Genomic DNA, 20,336 nt, shown 5'->3' on the forward strand with positions numbered 1-20,336 from the left:
GGGGGGGGGGGGGGGGGTTGTTACCTGGAAGATGAAGCTGCTCCAGTTGCTGGGATCCATGGCGGAGGGAGGTGGCTCGCGCTCACCCTGGGGCGGGAGGAGGCGGTGGGGGGGAGGGGGACCCGGGGAGGAGGCGCGCAGGGAGGGAGGGAGGAAGAGGGTGGGGGAGCGGAGCACACTGCGCGCCGGAGGGCGGGCGGGGGGCGCGAGGACACACAAGAGGCTGGAGCGGGCGCGAGCGCGGGTGCGCGCGGGGCCAGCGGGAGGGGGAGGCACGGGAGGGACTCTGGAGGGAGGAGGGACGGGGGAGCCACCCAGCAGCCCGAATCGCCCCGAGCGCGAGACCCTCGAGACGGCTGCTGATTGGTTGGCGATGGTGCAGGTGGTGGGCGCGCGGGAGACTAGGCGGCTTCTCTTCCCCCACTCCAACGATTCCACCCCCCACTTCCCTCCGCCAGCAGCCGTTATTTCGCGCGCACGCGCACACAACACCGATGTCGTCCAGAGCAGAATGGGGAGCGCGCCCAGGGAGTTACAGTGGGGCGGGGCTAAGCTAGAAGCGCGTGCCCGCCTAACGGTCGTTGTTCTTCGGCTTTCGCTTCAGCTTTTTGATTCATCTAGGCCACCGTCCCCTTCCAATTCCAGTGGTTTATTTACAATCTTGGACTAGTTCGGGATTTCCCAAAGATGGCGCCCAGATAAGTATCCCCGCAGAGCGTGATCCTGATCCCAAGGCCAATTGTGGCTCCCACCCCAGCCCTGCCATCCCTAAAAACCAGGCTCAAGCATGGAATAAAAACTACTGTATTTACAATAAAAACATCATTATACAAGGGTTTTAAAAGGAAAAGGGAGTGTGAAGAGCTGGTAGTCAGGAGGGATCACAGTTCTGGCCGGCAGCCAAGCCCAAGAGGTTCGCCTGCAAGGAAGTATAAATGCGTCAGTGTAGCAGCTGGGCTGGGGCGGGGTGGGGCGGGGCACAGCCTGCAGGCTGGTAGAGAAAGGGCAGAGATGCTCTTACCTTCAGGAAAGACTCCACCTGCTTTCCAGAGATGCCTTCTACCTGTTCTAAGTCCTCCACCTAGAGGGACAGCGTCAGTAGGAAGGAGGTGGACAGAGCCAGGGCACCCCTCTCCACCTGCCTTCCTAGGTTGTTACCTTGCTGAAGGGGCCATGGAGCTCCCTCCAGCCCATGATGAGTTGGGCCTTCTTCTGGCCAATGAGATGCAGGCTGCGCAGATCCCGAACTGAGCCTTCATTCAGCAGATCCAATAATTTTTTGCGCCCATGTGCCAGTAACTCTGGGCTAATCTGTAGCTCCCAGCAGTCCTCAGCCTTTTCCACAGGCTTGGACGTAATTGATGGCTCTAGCTATGAGGTAACAGAAATGACAGCAAAGGTCTGTGGATGACTGCGAACACCTAATCACCTTTCCCCTCCCCGTATTAATTTTGCAGAACTGGTATAATTCTCAGTTGCTGTGAAGATTCCATGACTATGAACGCACACATCAAGTAACTCGGAGGAGCCTACAGTTCAGCATTAAAGCACCAGAAGTGCCCACCGTGCTTGAAAAAAACAAATATCCCCAGCTTGTCAGTTTTGGGGCAGTTCAACTAGTGTTCATTTTGTGTGAAGACCATTCCGCTTAAGAGATTCTTAAATGCCTGTCATTTTCCCTAAATTTCTTATAGCTTAGAGAGAGCGGGAGCTAGACTACATACTAGATCTAATCAGTAGCAAGTCCAAGTGCAAGGGGCATCAAAAAAAGGAAACTCACAAATGACGGATACCCACTCTGAGGTACACCACATTTCATCCATCACTGCATGTAAAACGTTCCCAAGTGGAAACGCGGGGTAGGGCTCACCTTTCTTTTGTGGCCTCTCTTCAGAATATGGATCTTTGACTCTGCTTGTTTCTGAACTGAAAGCAGGATTAGGAACTGGTCAGGGCACAGGCGACCTCCTCCCTCCCTACCTCCCATTCCTCCAACCTCGAGGTTTTGTTGTTTCCAAGTGAGACAGGGTCTCACTCTAACCAAGGCTAACCTGGGATTTAGAGCAACCATCTGCCTCGCCCTTCTGAGTGCTAGGATCACAGGTGTGTGCCACCATATTCAGCCAAGACCCTGCTGTCTTTAACTGGCATGACAAGCACCCAGGGCTTCTTCAGACCCAGTGGGAGGGTGTGAGTGACAAGAGGATAGCTGCTCTTTACATCTCTTCACTTCTGAGGTATCTGTGTCAGCCCAGACCCTAGGACTAAACTTACCCAGTTGCAGGGGCATCACCACAGCCTTTCTCAGGGGCTTCGCCACTGTGTCTGTACAAGAGGGAAGGGGCTGGAGAACTGTCGGACTGTTCTCTTTATCCTTTGGATCCTGCGCTTCCTGGGCTAGCACCTTGGCCTCCAGTTCCTTTTGCTTCATCTTAAGCCTCTGTTGGGAAGGATCATGGGAATATGTGACTCAGTTCCAGTCCCAAAGCAGCGGATTAGGAAGGTGGGCAGGCAGAGCTCTGAGGTCCAAGAGAATAGATGTAGGACCAGTAGGAGAATCAATGAGGAGACAGAGTTCAAAATAACTAAGGGTATTCTAATATGATCAGGGGGCTACTTAGAGACAGAATAAGTCTTCAAGCAAGAAAGTCTTGTGAAGTGGAGGGTTTTGTTTGTTTCTGAGACAATGTCTCACTATGTAGCCATGGCAGGCCTGGAAATTGGTATGTAGATCAGGACAACCTCAAACTCACAAAGAGCCACCTGCCTCTAGGCAGATTATATATTTTTATGTGTGTGGGTATTTTGCCTGCATATATATTTGTGAACTATATGTATGCCTGGTGCCCTTGTGGGTCAGTAGACAGGGTTGGATCCCTTGGAACTGGAGTTATAGGCAGTCAGGAGCTGTCATGTAGTTGCTAGAAAGTAAGCCAGTCCTTTTTTTGTTGTTTGTTTTTCAAGACAGGGTTTTTCTGTAGCTTTGGAGACTGTCCTGAACTTACTTTGTAGACCATGCTGGCCTTGAACTCAGAGATCCGCCTTCCTCTGCTTCCCAAGTGCCAGGATTAAACGGGATTAAAGGCGTGCACCCGCCACCAACCCCCCCCCCCCCCCCCCCCCCCAGCCAGTGTTCTTAACTGCTAAGTCACAGGTAATTATGTGTATGTGTATGTATCTGTGCCCAAAGTCGTCAGAGAGATGTAGTCTCTCTGAAGCTGGAAGTTCTAGGCAGTTGTGAGCTGCCTGACATGGGTGTTAGGAATCGAACTCTGGTCCTCTGCAAGAACAATGTTTAGAATACTAGGTCAGCTTCTGAACAGGTACCTCAATCTCCAGGTTCTTCTCCTCCACTGTCTTAATGAGCGCCATCCGCTCTCGCTTTGGAGTGTTCAGCAGAGGTGTCCCGTGGCTCCCCTGGGAGCCCAGCAAACGATCCAAGCTCAGGAGGCTCTCCATCGTGGCTGGGTCCATACTGCATAGCTTCCCTAAGAGGCTGAGTAGGAAAAAGGGCTGCTAACACCTACCTCCTCTCTCATCACTCCAGCAGAGCAGGACTACCTTTGTCACAGCTTAACTTGGTGTCGTCTGTTTGGGAACAGTTAACTAGCCTCCGAGTATAGTGTCTTTAGGAGGTGAAGTAAACTCTCAGGGATACCAGAATATTAGGTTAAAAGCAGCTAATAAGCAGTGGATGCCACACATTAGGGACCTAGCATTCTGCTCTGTCTAGGAAGCACTTGTGTGTGATAAAGAAAAAAGAGCTAGGGAGCTAACTCAGCAATTAAAATACTTGCCTTGCAAGCAAGGGGCCTAAAGTTGGATCTGTAGAGTCCACATAAATGCCAAGTGCAGACTCGGGATGCCCCAAGCGCAAGCAGGCTAGAGATACTTGTCACAACAGGGAGTTCTCAAAGAATAAGGTACAAGAGTGATTGAAGATTCTTAGCATCAACCTCCAGCCTCCACGTGTGTGTACACACATACATGAATGCCACAAACATGTACACATGAAGAAGAACTAAAGAGTAAGAGCTGAGCGATTAGCCATTTGGAAGCAAGTGGGGGAAGCTCCACAGAAGAGGTCCTCGTTAGCAGGTATATGACAGCTACTAGAGTCTTAGCATAAGAAGCCTTTGTCCGGTGGGCTGTATACACAAGAGTCTTGTTCCAGCAGTCCTGGCTATCTGAGCACAGTAACTTCTAGCCATCTTTGTTCTGTCTGAAATCTTCACTCTCACCCCTGGTGAAAACTGTCTTTCCCATAATGCCTAGTTAGATTATCTGTGCTACGCCAAACTAGCTCCTTAAAGACACAGGATGGGTCATGTCCTGTTCTTTACACACAAGTCACAGAAGAACAGCTGCAGAAAGTATAGGTAAACAGCACAAGTAATTTTTCCTCCCAAGATCCACAGAACAAGCCATTCTGTTTGTTTGTTTGTTTTGTTTTGTTTTTAGAGACAGGGTTCCTCTGCAAAGCTTTGGCTATCCTAGAACTTGGTCTGTAAACCAGGCTGGCCTAGAACTCAGAGATCTGTTTGCCTCTGCCTACTGACTGCTGGAATTAAAGATACAGGATTAACTGCCTGGTGCCATTCTTTTCTGTATTATCTACCTGGCTTTTTTTTTTTTTTTTTTTTAAATAAACTCAGGCTCCCCATTTCCTAAAAGAGAATCCTCAAGGTCAGTGTCTAAGTTTGATGAGCCCATTTCGGAGCTCGGCTCTTATCCAGAGTGACAATTTGGCCCTTTGGCGGGTTTAGGTCTTAGAGTGAATTCACTGGGGAAAAGGTTCAAGGATTTGGCAGGCTAAACCTCCTGTTAGCCTACAGCTATTAGAGATGCAGCAGGGAAGACCTGACTCTCACCTCAGTTTCTCAGAGGCAGGGGCTGGAGCTGTCACAGACGCAGGGCTCCCACTTGATTCTTGTTCAGGGCCTTTGGCTTTCTTTGCCTCTGACGGGCCTGGCAGTTCTTTCTGAGACGGCTTAACGGGTGCCAAAGCTGAGAAGATTGGAGGGATAGTAAGGAGAGTCAGAATGGTCCCCCTCAGTGCTGGTGCTCAGCAGTCTGGGGAAACTCCAATTGTCCTCACCATGAGGTTGTAGACTCTCATTGGTGAAAGGCCGGTTAATCACTTCCTTGGACCTAGCGGTGAAGTTTAACGCTGAGATTGTATCCTGGTAGAAACGTCTTTCAGGAGCAATGTTGGCAATGATGATGCTATGAGCTGAGCCGCCCAGAGAGTCCTACGGGGTAAGAATTGGAGTATGGTTCAGACTCCCAGCCTTCTTATTCCTTGTCGACAGTTCCCACTACCCTAACTAGCAGGCCTAAGAGCTGCCTTCTTTAGTCCCCTTTGGCCCAATATGGGTAGACATGACCTGCAATAAGCGAGTGAGCTTGCTGTCCCGGTATGGTATACGAGGGAGACCCTGACTTAATGCATCCACCACTTTGCCTAGTACAAAGAGGGAGGAGTTGATGGCTCCACTCTCTTTTAGCCGAATGCCCTGGTTGCCTGTGCGACGGTTGTCCTCTGAACCAGCCAAATCAATAAGATACAGTTTTCCTTCCCGCTGGCGAAATGGAGCCAAACGTTCCCGTTGATCCACCTAGGGGAAGAGCAAGGGCCCAGACTGAGCTTAGGCTTTGGGGCTTCCCAGGGCGGGCCCTTCTTCCTGGAGTGGCCTTACCTTGACCAGGAGTACCGCATGACTGCGGGAAGAGCGCTGGTTGAGCCGGGTGGCTCCCACAGAGCGATTTCTACTGGCTGGCAGGAAGTGCTGCTCGAAGTCAGAGAAGCTAGCGATTGGCTTCTGTGTGAGGCCGGGAATCAGGATGTTCCCTCGACAGTCCTCTCGGATCACTAGGTCTCCTGACGCAGGATCCAGGAGGTCTAATACCTATTTGAGCAGTGATAGGAAGGACATTTCTCCATGAGGAGGGTGCTTGCTTCACGGGGACTAGGGGTTCTTGTCTCTACTGGACTGTCAGAGCTCTTCCATCTGATAGCCCACTCCACCTTGCCAGCTCTCACTACATATACCTCCTTAATCTAGAGTGCAGCTTCATGCTCTAGAAGGCACTCTTTGATGCCTCACCTTCTCCTGGTAGATCTCTAAATAGGACATGGTGACGGAAAGGTCCCATGGCCGGCCCTCTGCACTTTCTTCCCTTGTGAGCTGCAGGAGGTCCATGAGAGCCCTGGGAATTACTCCAGGTTGTTCTGGGCTGCCCAGCATTGTGTGTGTCTTCCCTAGGGAATAAGCAGAGGAGGCTGTGAGGTTTTCCTCTCAGTTTCCCTGGCTCCTTCTCATGTATAGTTCTCTTCTGGCTTCTCACCTGCCCCAGTAGGCCCATAGGCAAGCACACTGGCATTCTGCCCTTCCAGCAAGTGCCTTAGGATAGGCTGTACTGAGCCAACATAGATGTCCTGCTGAGTGCTTTTCTCCCCATAGAAGGCATCGAACCTGTAGGCAGAAAAAGGAGGGCATTAGTAGGGTGTTAGGTTGACACCCAAAACCTAGATGATGCCGGCTTTAAAGGCTCTGCTCCATTTCTTGAACAAAGACCTTGAAAGTGTTCCTAGAAAATCTACTATAGTCCAGTCACTGTGCTGATAATAGGAAACAGAAATTAATTTTACATTGCAATCAGATACCCATACTTTGCAACGATTCAGGAGACGAAGATAAGAACAGACTAGAAGGAATAAATGATTCTGCTGAGGCAAGGAGGCGCTGCCAAGCAGAAGAATACAGAAACAAGACATGGTGCTTTGTGCAGCAATTTCCATTTTGGAGGGAAGCCTAAGCTCAGGAAGTCCTAAGAATGACCAGGTAAATGAGGCACCTCCCTCCCCAAGCGTATACAGCAGTTAAGGGCTGCTGAGAGTCACTAGCACAGCAGCTTGGAAGAGGCTCACTGCCTGCAGGCTGTGTAGTGATCTCCAGGTCCCTAGCTTGTGTGAGCTGTCAGCTATCCTGGGCTGAGCTTTGGTGATGCAGCTATCTTTGAGCCACTTCTGCTCCTGTAGTAACTTACTTATTCCTGTAAGTAAACCCAATACAACACACTGGATCACCGAGTTGGACGTTGGTGGTGTCCTTACTTTGGTCTGTGGTTGGTTCCCACTCTGGGGTGAGTAGACATTTGTTTATATATCCCCAGTAATAGTGTTACAACATGGTGTGAAACGGCCTCTCAACCTTTTTCTTAGGTGGCACTTTAACAGGGCAGACAAAAGGCCAGTCTAGATTCAAACACAGCTCGTTCACTACACAGTGGCAAGAGAAGGCTGCAAAGGAAGGAAGGAAGCCAAGCTATTAAGGACCTACAACTGGACCAAACTAACCTTTTATAAAGAACCAGACAAGAAATATTTTAGGCTTCGTGACCACGTGGACGTTTCAAAACCACTTAACTCTAAGGCTAGTCAAACAGCTCTATTGTGTAATAAATGATAAACTATTTATAGAAAAGTCTGAGCGGCTGGCAGCATACCACCTGAGCTCCCAGCACTCAGAAGGTGCCTCAGGCAAGAAAACTGGGAGGTCAAGGGCAGTCTGTGGTTTGTCTTTGGTTTTTCTGTGACAAGATTTCTCTGTTTAACAGTTCTAGCTGTCCTAGAACTCACTCTGTGGACTAGACTGGCCTCGAACTCAGAGATCTGCCTCTGCCTCGAGTATTGGGATTAAAGGTGTGCACCACCACCACCCTGCTCAGCCCGAGTTTTATGAGACCTTGTTTAAAACAAACAAGAAATAAAACCAAACTGAAGACTCCTGACTGAACTTGACCTGTGGGCTGTGGTTTGCCAGACCTCAGGCCAAGTTTAAACTTTAAAATCCCACGGACTCCCTTAAGGAGTTGCTCACATGTGTGCCATTCCCGAATCTGCACGGTCTTCTCTGGATTGGCTACCACGTCTGTTTTCCTACCCTTTCTATGTATTTTCTAGAACCTGTTTGGGGCTACACTGCTCCTTCCTCCCTTTTCCCCAAGACTGACATCCACTTCGACCTCTGGTCTTTGTCTTGAGTATTCACCTATATACCATGAGCACCTAAATCATCAAATGAAGGTTTGAGGAACAAAGATTGGCCTAGCAAGGAGTAGGATCCTGAGAGACAGATCTCAGGAACTGGGAAAGTGATAAAGTGAGCAGGCCTAGATAGGAATAGCTTGAACCTTACTGATATTTGAGTGTCTCCTGGTATTTCTTCCAGTTGGCCACCTCAAGAGAGCAGCTGTCTATGCCTCGTACACAGGAGGGTTCGCTTGCTTTTGTTTCTTCATCCATAAATGGCCGCAGTCGCACAGCCACCCTTACTCGAGCTGGAGGTGGGCGCCGGCTAGCCCCTCCCTTGCTTAGGCAGCGACCAGCTCCTGGAAGAGACCAGTTTTAGGTGTTAAATTTTGGTGGAAGCACAGAGAAACAGGAGCCAACATTGCCGGGAGGCCCAGGGATGCCTCTTAAGGGGAAGCGAAACATAAGACAGATACAAGCAGGTGAGCTGTTTCGAATTCAGGCCTCTGCCCTTCATCTGACAAACGCTACACCCTGTGCATCCCACCTGTGACAGCTTGAAAGCGGAGGACACAGGCGAAAATGTACAGAGGCGCAGGTGCCACCACCTCTAGCCCAGCACTCGGGAGGCCAGCCTGGGCTACAGAGAAGTTCCAGGACAGCCTGGGCTACACAGAGAAATTCTGTCTTCAAAAACATAAACAAAATAAAACAAAAAAAACCTACTCATTGGGATTGTTGTAATAAATGTATTTCACATAAAAGTGCTTATCTTCTGGTACTTGATTTAAAAAGAAATCCAGTTTTATTTATTTGGTGGGTTGTTTTGAATTATTTTCGATTTATTTATTTTATGAGTATTTTGCGTGTGTGGATGTATATGCACGACATATGTGGTTTATAAGCCACTATCTCTACATGGAAGCTGGGCATTGAACCCAGGTCCTCTGTAAGAACAGCAAGTGGGACTGGAGAGTCGACTCTGCAGTTAAGAGCACTTACTGGTCTCGCAGAGGTCTCCGAGTTCTATTCCCAGCACCTATGTGGTAGCTCACAGCAGTCTATTAAGTCCAGTCCAGGAGAATTTGACCCCACAAACACTAGGCACTCTTGTGGTGGACATACATACATGCAGGTAAATATACTCATGCACATAAAAATAACAAAATAAGTAGATCTAAAACAGCCAGGTGGTAGTGGCACACGCCTTTAATCCCCAGCACTTGGGAGGCAGAGGCAGGTAGATCCCAGTGATTTAAGACCAGTCTGGTCCTCAAATCCAGCTCTGGGACAGCAGGGGCTATTCAGAGAAACCCTGTCTAGAAAAACAAAGCAAAATTAACTAACTAAATAAATCTTTAAAAAAAAAAAAAAAGTAAGAACAGCAAGAGCTCGACCCTGAAGTGAGCTCTCCAGCCCATTGTTTTTAAGATAGGGATTCACTGTGTAGCCCAGGTAGCTTAGAATTTGCACCATCTTGCTTCAGTATTCAAGTGCTGGTATTACAGGCACATGGTATTAGATCCAGGCTAGTAAGTGCTTTGTTTTATTGACGTCCCCTACTTCCCACTTAAAGGCACAGAATGAAGGATTTAGGCCAGGGATTCTCAACCTGTGAGCCTTGACCCTTTGGGAGTCAAAGGACCCTTTTACAGCAGTCTCTAAAAACATATTGGGAAACATAGATATTAATGTTATTATTCATAACAGTAGCAAAATCACAGTTATAAAGTAGAAATGAAACAACTTTATGGTGTGGGTCACCACAACTGTATTAAAGGGCCCCAGCATTAGGAAGGTGGAGAAGCACAGTTTAGGCAGTTTGCCCCTCCTTTAACTGCTTGTTAATGCCAAAGCTTCAAATAAGGTCTAATTCTGAAGTCCACACACGAATTACCAGACCCCTTCTGTGTATACCTATGACATTTGGAGTCAAAGACAATGCTGGCTGGCAGTTCTCAGACCCCAATAGTCACTTAGCCACTTCAAACTTCATTTCTCTCTACAAAAATAATAACAGTATTTATTACAGAAAACCCATCCAGACTAAAAATGTATATAAAGCATTCAGCATGGTGCCCTGCAAGTCTCAATGTCAGTTGTTGCTATTATGATTATTATTCTCTTTCTTGACACATTTTAATCTCAGCAGCTTGCTTCTACCCAGGATCCTAAGGGACTTCATACTCCAGATTCAGAAGGCACACTCAGTCTCAGCCTGAACCCTATCTGACTTCCTAAGGAATTCAATACTCTTTTTTCTTCTTATTTCTTTGTAGACACATACAAGAAGAGGGCACCAGATCTCATTACAGATGGTTGTGAGCCACCATGTGGTTGCTAGGAATTGAACACAGGACCTCTGGAAGAGCAGCCAATGCTCTTAACCTCTGGGTCACCTCTCCAGCCCCCGGAATTCAACACACTTATGAGATACCCTTTTCGCTTGGTTTCTACGCCATCCATTTCCCTGACTGTCTTACTAGCTTTCGATTATTCCTTAGTTTAATGGTGTTAAATGTTTCTCCTATGTCCTACACCCTGTCAGCTTCTGGACTATTAGCATTTTGAGTTGTGTAATTCTTTGTTGTGGGACTCACACTGCAGACCGTTCCACATACACCCACTAGAGCCCAGCAGCATTCTCCGTCTTTGTCTCCTAGTTGTAACAAGCAGAGCACGTCTCCAGACGCTTCCACGTGCTCACGGGGCACAAATGTCACCCCGGATGAGACAGCTCAGATTCACTTCACAGGCAACAGCCACCTTCTCTCGACACCAATTACCTTCATTCTCATTTTAAACGAACACCTTCAAGCCGATGATGCCCTTTAGCCCCTTCATAGCAGAGAGCCGACTCCAATTCGCAGGTCCTCTGTCCAGTCTACCATCTATCTTCCCTAGGATGGTTCCGAGGTGCCTCTAATCCACTTGCACTAAACCTTCCCCACCTAGCTCTCTGCAACAGGTTCCTCACTATCAGACTCCAAACTAGGAATTTTAAACTGTCTTCTGTCTTCCACATAATCATCAATACCTGACAGTTTTTCTTAATTTAAAAGTTATTTAATATTATGTATGTCTGCGTACCACTGTTGAGGCTAGTTTTATGTCAGCTTGACACAAGCTAGAGTCATCTGAAAGGAGGGGACCTCAATTGAGAAAATTCCTCCAAGCAGTAGTGATGAACGCCTTTAATCCAAGCACTTGGGAGGCAGAGGCAGGTGGATCTCTGAGTTTGAGGCCAGCCTGGTCTACAAGAGCTAGTTCCAGGACAGGCTCCAAAGCAAGAGAGAAACCCTGTCTCAAAAAACAAACAAACAAAAAAAAGACCCCCCCCAAAAGCCTCTATAAGATCCATCTGTGGGCATTTTCTTAATTAGTGATTGATAGGCAGGACCCAGCCCATTATGGGTGGTGCCATCCCTGGGCTGGTGGTCCTGGGGTCTATAAGAAAGCAGGCTGAGCGAGCCACGAAGAGCAGCAGTAAATAGCACCTCTCCAAGGCCTCTGCCTCTACACCAGCTCGTCTCCAGGTGGCAGCTCCTCTTCAGTTCCTGCCCCGAGTTCTCTCAGTGATGGGCTACAGTGTGGAACTGAAGCCAAATAACCCCTTTCTCCCTCAGCTTGCTTTTGGTCATGCAGCTTCATCACAGCTATGCTAACTCTAGACAATCCCACATGTGCCTGGTGCCTGTGGAAGCCAGGAGAGGGGATCAGATCGTCTGAACTGGAGTTACAGATAGCTGTGGGCTCCCATTGGGTGCTGCAGACCCAATCAGGACCCTCTGAAGGGCATACAACTTTCTCAGCTGCTGAGCCACCTCCCTAGCCTCTGCTCTGTCTTTCTAAATATTAATTTTGTTTTGTGAGAGTGGCTGCCTTGAGCTCCCAATCCCCCTGCCTCGGCCCCTGAATGTTAGGGGTACACCAGTGATGGGCTCTAACTCATCTTCGAGTGTGTGGACCCACACACGTCTGTGGGAATGCATAGAGGCATGGAGGTCAAAGGTCAACCTCTAGTGTTCCCCAATGCGAGATGAAACTTAGGTCCTGTGATAAGTATTTTACCCGGCCAAGCTATCTTCCCAGGCCACACCTCTCTTTCAAGAAGAGAAAAATGAATCAAAGAACATTTTGGCCTTTTTTTATGTCTAAATAACACTAGGTCTTTTGGTCCTTTTCAAGGTTGAGTAAATCCTACCCAAACTTTGAAACCTGCATTGACCACTATTTTCATATTTCTCTGTTTATGTGTATGAGAGTTTGGCCTGCTTGTATGTATTTTCACCGTGTACATGCCTGATGCCCTAGTATCCCCTGGAACTGGAGTTACATGAGGTGCTGGGAACTGAACCCAGATCCTCTGGAAGAACAAGTGCAGCCCTAACTATCACTATGCTTCTTTTTATTGTTGTTTTTGTTTTTAAGACAAGGTTTCCTCTGAGTAAGCCTGCCTGTCCTGGAACTCACTTTGTGGACCAGGCTGTCCTTGAATTTAGAGACCTGACAGACTGTCTGTACCTCCTGAGAGCTGGGATAAAGATGTGGGCTGCCAATGCCCTGTGGAACTATCATTTCTTTTAATAAAAAGACTTTTCAAACTGGGTGGTGGTGACGCATGCCTTTAATCCCAGCACTCAGGAGGCAGAGGCTGGCAGATCTCTGTGAGTTTGAGGTCAGTTTGATCTACAGAACAAATTCCAAGACAGCTCCAAAGTTACACTGAGAAACCCTATCTCAAAAAACAAACAAAACAAAACAAAGCTAAACTAAATAAAAGCCTTCTCAAAATACCAAAGGGTTTGTTTCAGCTTCTACAAGTTTCATCGTATTACATTAGTTCATGAGAATGCTTGAAAATAATCGTAGCCACCTCTAGGAAAGGAGCAGCTTATGTTCAAACACTTCAGTGTTTACTATGTATCAGACGCAGGGGGTCACAGCCTGTATTTGGGCATAATCAAGGGAAGTGCATTGCCCAAGTGTGAATTTAAACCCCCACGCCACCGTCCAGTACTGGCTAGTTGTGTCACCTTGGACTGAACAAGCTACTTAGCTCATTACGTCTGTTTCCTCTTGTCCAAGTACAGGAGGCTGGTGAGCCTTAGAGGTTAAGAGAGTCTACTGCTCTTCCAGAGGACCCGGGTTTGGTTCTCAGCACACATCAGGCAGTTCACAGCACCTGTAACTCCAGCCCTAGTGGACCCCACTCCCTCTTCTGGCCTCTGCGGACATCCACACACAGGAGGTGTACACAAGAGAAAAATAAACCTTTTTTTTTTTTTTTAAAAAAAAGCAGCTACCATCTCGGATCTCTGTACAAACATTAAAGGATTCATTATAAATGCTTGCAGCTGTGCCTGGGGCGTGGCGTTCTCCTTACGTCTGCCTCCCCCAAAGGCTGAGCAAACAGCAGTTATAGACCAGAATTCGGTCTAAAGAAAGGAAAGACGGGCATATGCAAATCCACTTAGAAACGATTCTGAAATTCCTGACAGCCTTTCCAACATGAAAAGAGCATCCAATTCCCCGCATAGAGGGAAAGGTCAAGTCTTTGATTTCTCTTTGCCGGAACTCACAGCGATGCCCAGCAGAGCCTTCAGGCGGCCCGGCGAATCCCCTGAGATCTCTGGGGACCCAGACACCAGGTCTCTACACTGCTCAGTGCTCACAGATGGGGCGGCTGCCCGGCTTTACAGACGAAGCAAAGGGCAGCGCACAGTGTGCAGACGCTAGACGGGCACCGGAGCCCGGGCAGCGGATCTCAACCGGCTTAAGTCGGGGAGTGGAGGGCAGGGGCTTGCGGCGTCCACCCCCGCACTTCCGCCCCGCGCCCCGGCCCCCCGGATTCTTCGCGACAACCGCTACTCCGTAAGCTGCACACAGCGACGCCTCGCCCTCCCGGCCCGCGCACCTGAAGTGGCCGCCGCCATCTCCCGCCGCCTCGGCCTCGCCTTAGCCCCAGCGTCCATACGCCTCCCTTCTTCGGGACCCGCTTTTCTCTTTTGAATTGCCCGGGTCCCGCCCCTCCTTCAGATTCGACCAGTCACGACTTCTCACTACCGGAAGCCTCTGCACAGCAATTCCGCCTTCTCGGGCTCACTTCCGGTCCCGAAAGCAACGCTTCCCAGGGATAGGCCCTGCCATCTGTCACTAAGTGGTGCGCGCCCGAGGGTGCTGCAACTTCAGGATTTTGGATTTCCAGGCACGGAATTGGCAAAGTGCAGATTTTTCCTCCTCAGCTACGAATCTGAAAGCCCTTGATTGCTTTTATCTTAACGTTCTCGGCGCTGAATATACAAGTTTTGCCTTTTGGAGCGGACGTGATCTCTATAGAGCCCTGGCTGTCCCGGAGTGACAGGGCAAAGGTTTCTCTGTGGTAACCTGAAATTGACACGCTCATCCCTTTTCTACTGTGGGAAATTACCCAACCCTGTTCTAGAAATTTGGGGTTGAAATGCGCCAGCTAACTGCATGCTTTTGGCTTCAGTTAAACTGCTTGTTTTACTTTTCTTTGCAACTGCCAACCGGGATGTCGTTTTTCTGTGGTTAAAAGCCTTAAAAGCTCCCTGAAAAATGCATCTGAGGCTTCTCCGTGAGGGGTTTCTCTCCAGGCATTTGCGGATCGGCTTACTACAGATTCTCAACTCGGATTTTGGTCATGCTGGGTGGTCTTTAGGTTTCTATCCCGCAACACTGGAACTCACTAGGTAGAACAGGCTGGCCTCAAAATCACAAAAATGTCCCTGACTCTGCCTCTGCCAGATTAAATGACACCACCATGACCTTCTGTTTCTGCGTTTGTTTTTCAAAAACAAAAAAACAAAACGATCTCTTCAGTTCAAGACTAACCTGGACCTGGTCTACAAAGTGAGTTCTAAGACAACAGCCAGGGCTACACAGAGACACCCTGTGGCAAAAAAAAAAAAAAAAAAAAAAAAAAAAAGGAGGAGGAGAAGAAAAAGGGTTTCACTGTGTAGTGATGGCTGTCCTGAAACTCACTCTGTCGACCAGGTTGGCTGTAGATTCAGTTCTGACTGTCTCTGCCTCCCCAGTGCTGGGATTAAAGGTGTGCACCACCATTGCCTGGCCAGGGTTTAGAAGCCCACCCTAGCAATTTATACCTTTAATCCCAGCACTCAGGACTCTGAGAGTTCTATGTCAGCCTGGTCCAACATTGAGTTCCAGACATCCAAGGATACACAGAGAAATTCAGTCTTGAAACAAAAATGAATAATTAAAGCCAAGATTTTGACTTATGGTCTATAAAAGGCTTTTACAATGTAAAAGTGTTGGTTATTTTTTATTTTGTGAGACAAAGTATCTTTATGTAGCCTTTCCTGTCCCAGAACTCACTATGTATACTAGGCTGAACTCAAACTCAAAGAGACAAGTCTGCCTCTGCCTCCCTAAAGCCAGGATCTAAGTATTGTGCTACCATGCCAGCTCAATTTAAAGATATTGCTTGGCATTATTTACAGTTCTAGAATGGGACCACATTCCACACAGTAAAGAACTGATTGGTTACGGTCTGTTGACTGCATTACCGTGGCAACAGAAGCTGAGTTGTTTGGAATCTTGCTTCTTACCTTTTTTGAATTCTCGAATGGACACTTTCTGTTTGATGTTGAAAAAACTTTTCATCATTCTGATTTTTTGTTGTGTTTTATTTATTTATTTATTTATTTATTGAGACAGGGTTTCTCTGTGTAGCCCAGGCTGGACTCACAGAGACCCGCTTAACTCCTTGTTGAGTGCTGGGCTTAAAGGTATGAGCTGCAAGGTATGGGCTTCTTCCTTTCTCTTCTTCTTCTTCTTCTTCTTCTTCTTCTTCTTCTTCTTCTTCTTCTTCTTCTTCTTCTTCTTCTTCTTCCTCCTCCTCCTCCTCCTCCTCCTCCTCCTCCTTCTCCTCCTCCTCCTTCTCCTCCTCCTCCTCCTCCTCCTTCCTCCTCCTCCTCCTCCTCCTCCTCCTCCTCCTCCTCCTCCTCCTCCTCCTCCTCCTCCTCCTCCTCCTCCTCCTTCTTCTTCTTCTTCTTCTTCTTCTTCTTCTTCTTCTTCTTTTTTAATGTGTCAGGGTCTCACTCAGTACCCCAGGCTAGATTAGATCTTACTATGTAGGTCAAATTTGCCTCACACTCTAAGCAACCCTACTGCTTTAGTCTTTCAATGCTAGGATTGCAGGTTCGAGCCATAACTCCTGGCAAAAGAAAAGATTTTAAATGTTTTCACCACACAAGACAGTATGCAAGCATAGATTTGCTTTCTTTTTTTCTTTTTTTATAGATATATTTATTTATTATGTATACATTGTTCTGTCTGCATGTATGCTTAAAGACCAGAAGAGGGCGCCATATATCATTACAGGTGGCTGTGAGCCACCATGTGGGTGCTGAGAATTGAACTCAGGACCTCTGGAAGAGCAGCCAGTGCTCTCAACCTCTGAGTCATCTCTCCAGCCCCTAGATTTGCTTTCTTAATCATTCCATATTGTAAATATATATCAAAGCATTCCGCTGTACTGCATGTATAATTTGTATCTTTCAATATAAAAGCACTTTGTTGTGGGGGTCTTTTGTTTGTCTACTTCCAGACAGGGTCTCACTATGTTGCTCTGACTGTCCTGGAACTCTCTATAAAGACCAGGGTGGCCTCAGACTCACAGAGATATCTGCCTGCTCTTGCTTTCTGAGTGCTCGGCTTGAAGGCATGTGCCAGTGTTGTAATTTAAAAACCAGCGAGAGAGAAAGACGCCATGCGGCAGAGTGCATGTGAAGGGTTTTTATTAGGGGGAAGGGGATGGAAAAAGGGGACAGAGACAGGGGAGACCGGCTTCTGGGGGAAGGAGGGAGAGTGAGAAGGAGAACCTGAGAGAAGCAGAGCAGGAAACACAGACATATTCATATTATTAGCCAGACGTTGGTGGCACATGCCTTTAATTCCAGTACTTGGGAAACAGAGGCAGGCGGATCTCTGTGAGTTCGAGGTCAGCCTGGTCTATAAGAGCTAGTTTCAGGAGAGGCCTTAAAGGTACAGAGAAACCTTATCTCGAAAACCAAAACAAGCAAAACAAAACAGATTTATTTATTTCTCGCCAACATAATATTTTTATTGCTTGTTTGAGAACTTCATGCAGTGCACCCAATCACACTCATTTCCTATCCTCCCAGGTCCACCCTCGTACCCCTGTACCCCTGTCCTACATTCACCAAGTCCAGTTTGTGCTGTCCATAAACTCATTGAGCATGGTCACCTCTCTGTGGCCAGTCCTTGAACACTTCTGAGTCCCATGTTGTCCCCTGGTGCTCCACCCACCAGAAATCATCAGTTATAAAGAGCTACACTTTATCACATTTTAAATGATTTACTTCAGTAACCTCCTGTCTAGACTTTCTTGTAGACAGATGTTTCTCTCCCAACTGCCCTTTCCCAAATATCTGGCAGCCACTTCCCAAATAAATTGACTAAATGCTTTGCCAATAGCTCAGGCTCGTTACTAGCTAACTTACACTTAAATTAACCCATATTTCTATATTCATCTCCACACAGTGGTACCTTTATTAGCATGACACATTGATCTTCTGCTTCTTCTGCATCTGGTTGGTGTCTCCTGACTCCACCCTTCTTCTTCCTAGCATCCTTAGTTTGGTTGCCCAACCTATACTTCCTGCCTGGCTACTGGACAGTCAGTGTTTTATTAAACCAATTCGAGAGACAAATCTTTACAGTAAAAAAGAGGATTATTCCACAATATTTTTCTTTTGGAAGTGGGGTGGGGTGGAGTGGGAGATTGTCACAGACACCTTCAATGTCTGATTCTCAGTTATGAGTCCTCAGTCATGAATACCACTGTAAATGAAGTTACCTTGCCTGTTATGGGCAAGCATCAGCGCAGACTACAGAGTGTTTTTATTGTTGCTTTTTTAAAGACAAGGTCTCTCATTGTGGCATTGGCTGTACTGGAAGTCACTGTGTAGACCAGGCTGGCCTCAGATTCATAGATATCTGCCTGACTATGCCTCTCCAGCCCTGGGATTAAAGACAATCTCCACCATGCTAAATATTATATTTTATTTTATGTGAATGAATATTTTCCCTGCACGTCTGTCCAGGCATTACATGTGTACCAGAAGAGGGTATCAGATCTCTTGGAACTGGAATTAAAATTGTGAGCTGGCCAGTGGTGGTGGTACATGCCTTTGATACCAGCACTTGGGAGGCAGAGGAAGGTGGATTCTGTGAGTTCAAGGCCAGCCTGGTCTACAGAGAGAGTTCCAGGACAGCCAGTACTGTTCCACAGAGAAACCTTGTTTCTACACCCCTACACCTCTGCCCCCACCATGAAAAGATTGTGGGCTACCAGTTGAGTGTTTTGAGTATAGGGAGTTGAATCAAGGTCCTCTGCAAGAGCAACCTGCTGCACCTTCCTCCTTCCCTCCAAACTGTCTCCCAAACACTGCTAAAACTTTAAAAAATATATGGAAATTCTTGTTGTTGTTATTGTTGTTCTTGTTCTTCTTCTTTTTTTTTTTTTGACACTGATTCTCTGTGGTTTTGGTGCTTGTCCTGGAACTAGCTCTTGTAGACCAGGCTGGCCTCAAACTCACAGAGATCCTCTTGCCTCTGCCTACAGAGTGCTGGGATTAAAGGTGTGTGCCACCACAACCACCTGGCTAATGGAATTCTTCATGCACGTGTTTTTTGAAAAAAAAAAAAAGTTAAGAATCTGGTTGTTAAAGCGAGAGGGTCAGATGTCAAATCTCCTCCATAAAGTCAGGTGTGGCCATTGGAATGCCTGCAGCTTCAGCATTGGGGAGGTCTCTGGGCAGAGAGCCTAGCCAAAATAGTGAACTTTAGGTTCAATGAGAGACCCTGTCTCAAAACAAGGTGGCATGTGACAGAAGACACAGTGATGACAGTAATCTCCCCATGCACACACGTGCGCAAGTGTGTGCACCTGTACATACACAATGCACACAAAAAAGAAAGAAAAAAGAAAAATTCAAAAGGTGGAGAGCAACAGAAGATATGTGATATCAACATCTGTCTATTACATGATATCAACATCTATCTATTACATATGATATCAACATCTGTCTATTACACGTGATATCAACATCTATCACATGTGATATCAACATCTATCTATTACATATGATATCAACATCTGTCTATTACACGTGATATCAACATCTATCTATTACATGTGATATCAACATCTGTCTATTACACGTGATATCAACATATATCTATTACATGTGATATCAACATCTATCACACGTAATATCAACATCTATCTATTACATGTGATATCAACATCTGTCTATTACACGTAATATCAACATCTATCTATTACATGTGATATCAACATCTATTACATGTGATATCAACATCTATCTATTACATGTGATATCAACATCTGTCTATTACACGTGATATCAACATTTATTACATGTGATATCAACATCTGTCTATTACACGTGATATCAACATCTATTACATGTGATATCAACATCTATTACACGTGATATCAACATCTGTCTATTACATGTGATATCAACATCTATTTATTACATGTGATATTAACATTTATTACATGTGATATCAACATCTATCTATTACATGTGATATCAACATCTATTACATGTGATATCAACATCTATCTATTACATGTGATATCAACATCTGTCTATTACACGTGATATCAACATTTATTACATGTGATATCAACATCTGTCTATTACACGTGATATCAACATCTATTACATGTGATATCAACATCTATTACACGTGATATCAACATCTGTCTATTACATGTGATATCAACATCTATTTATTACATGTGATATTAACATTTATTACATGTGATATCAACATCTATCTATTACATGTGATATCAACATCTATCACATGTGATATCAACAGCTAGCGTCCACATGAGTTAGTACACACTCATCACACAATGCACATACTCATTACATGTCATTACATGTACTCACACACACACATACACCATAGACTGTATCCCTACTCCACATCGCATACTTTAAAGGGGTGAATTTCATGTTATGTAATTTACATATAAATAAAAGACAATGGCATAATCTCCTTCATGTAACTGTTTGAAAGAACTGTTTGGGGACATGGCTCTTTGATAGAATGTCCACCTAGCATGTATGAAGCCACAGTATTATATAAATGGGATGTGGTGGCATACTTCTGGAACCCAGACTTCATTAGCTCCATGCTGCTACCCATTAAACCTGTTAGTGTTGGAGAACTCAGAACTGGGATCCGAAGA

The 20,336-nt window shown here is 46.5% G+C and overlaps 1 protein-coding gene across 1 annotated transcript; it reads right to left on the reverse strand.

The window, feature by feature from the left end:
• Positions 1-788: 788 nt before the first annotated feature.
• Positions 789-14,097, reverse strand: Kif22 (kinesin family member 22). The gene is made up of 14 exons (XM_050165995.1): positions 13,953-14,097; positions 8,202-8,394; positions 6,349-6,476; positions 6,108-6,262; positions 5,700-5,909; positions 5,388-5,618; positions 5,099-5,252; positions 4,872-5,007; positions 3,328-3,496; positions 2,275-2,440; positions 1,871-1,926; positions 1,159-1,371; positions 1,022-1,081; positions 789-919 (listed from the first exon to the last, which is right to left on the reverse strand). Exons 1-14 carry the CDS (start codon positions 14,008-14,010, stop codon positions 872-874), a joined length of 1,977 nt encoding a protein of 658 aa, XP_050021952.1. The 5' UTR covers positions 14,011-14,097; the 3' UTR covers positions 789-871.
• Between the last annotated feature and the right edge of the window lie 6,239 nt (positions 14,098-20,336).

This window comes from Alexandromys fortis, unplaced genomic scaffold (genome assembly GCF_014885135.2).
Source record: "Alexandromys fortis isolate MF-2015 unplaced genomic scaffold, M_Fortis_MF-2015_v1.1 scaffold_146, whole genome shotgun sequence".
NCBI classification, from domain to species: Eukaryota; Metazoa; Chordata; class Mammalia; order Rodentia; family Cricetidae; genus Alexandromys; species Alexandromys fortis.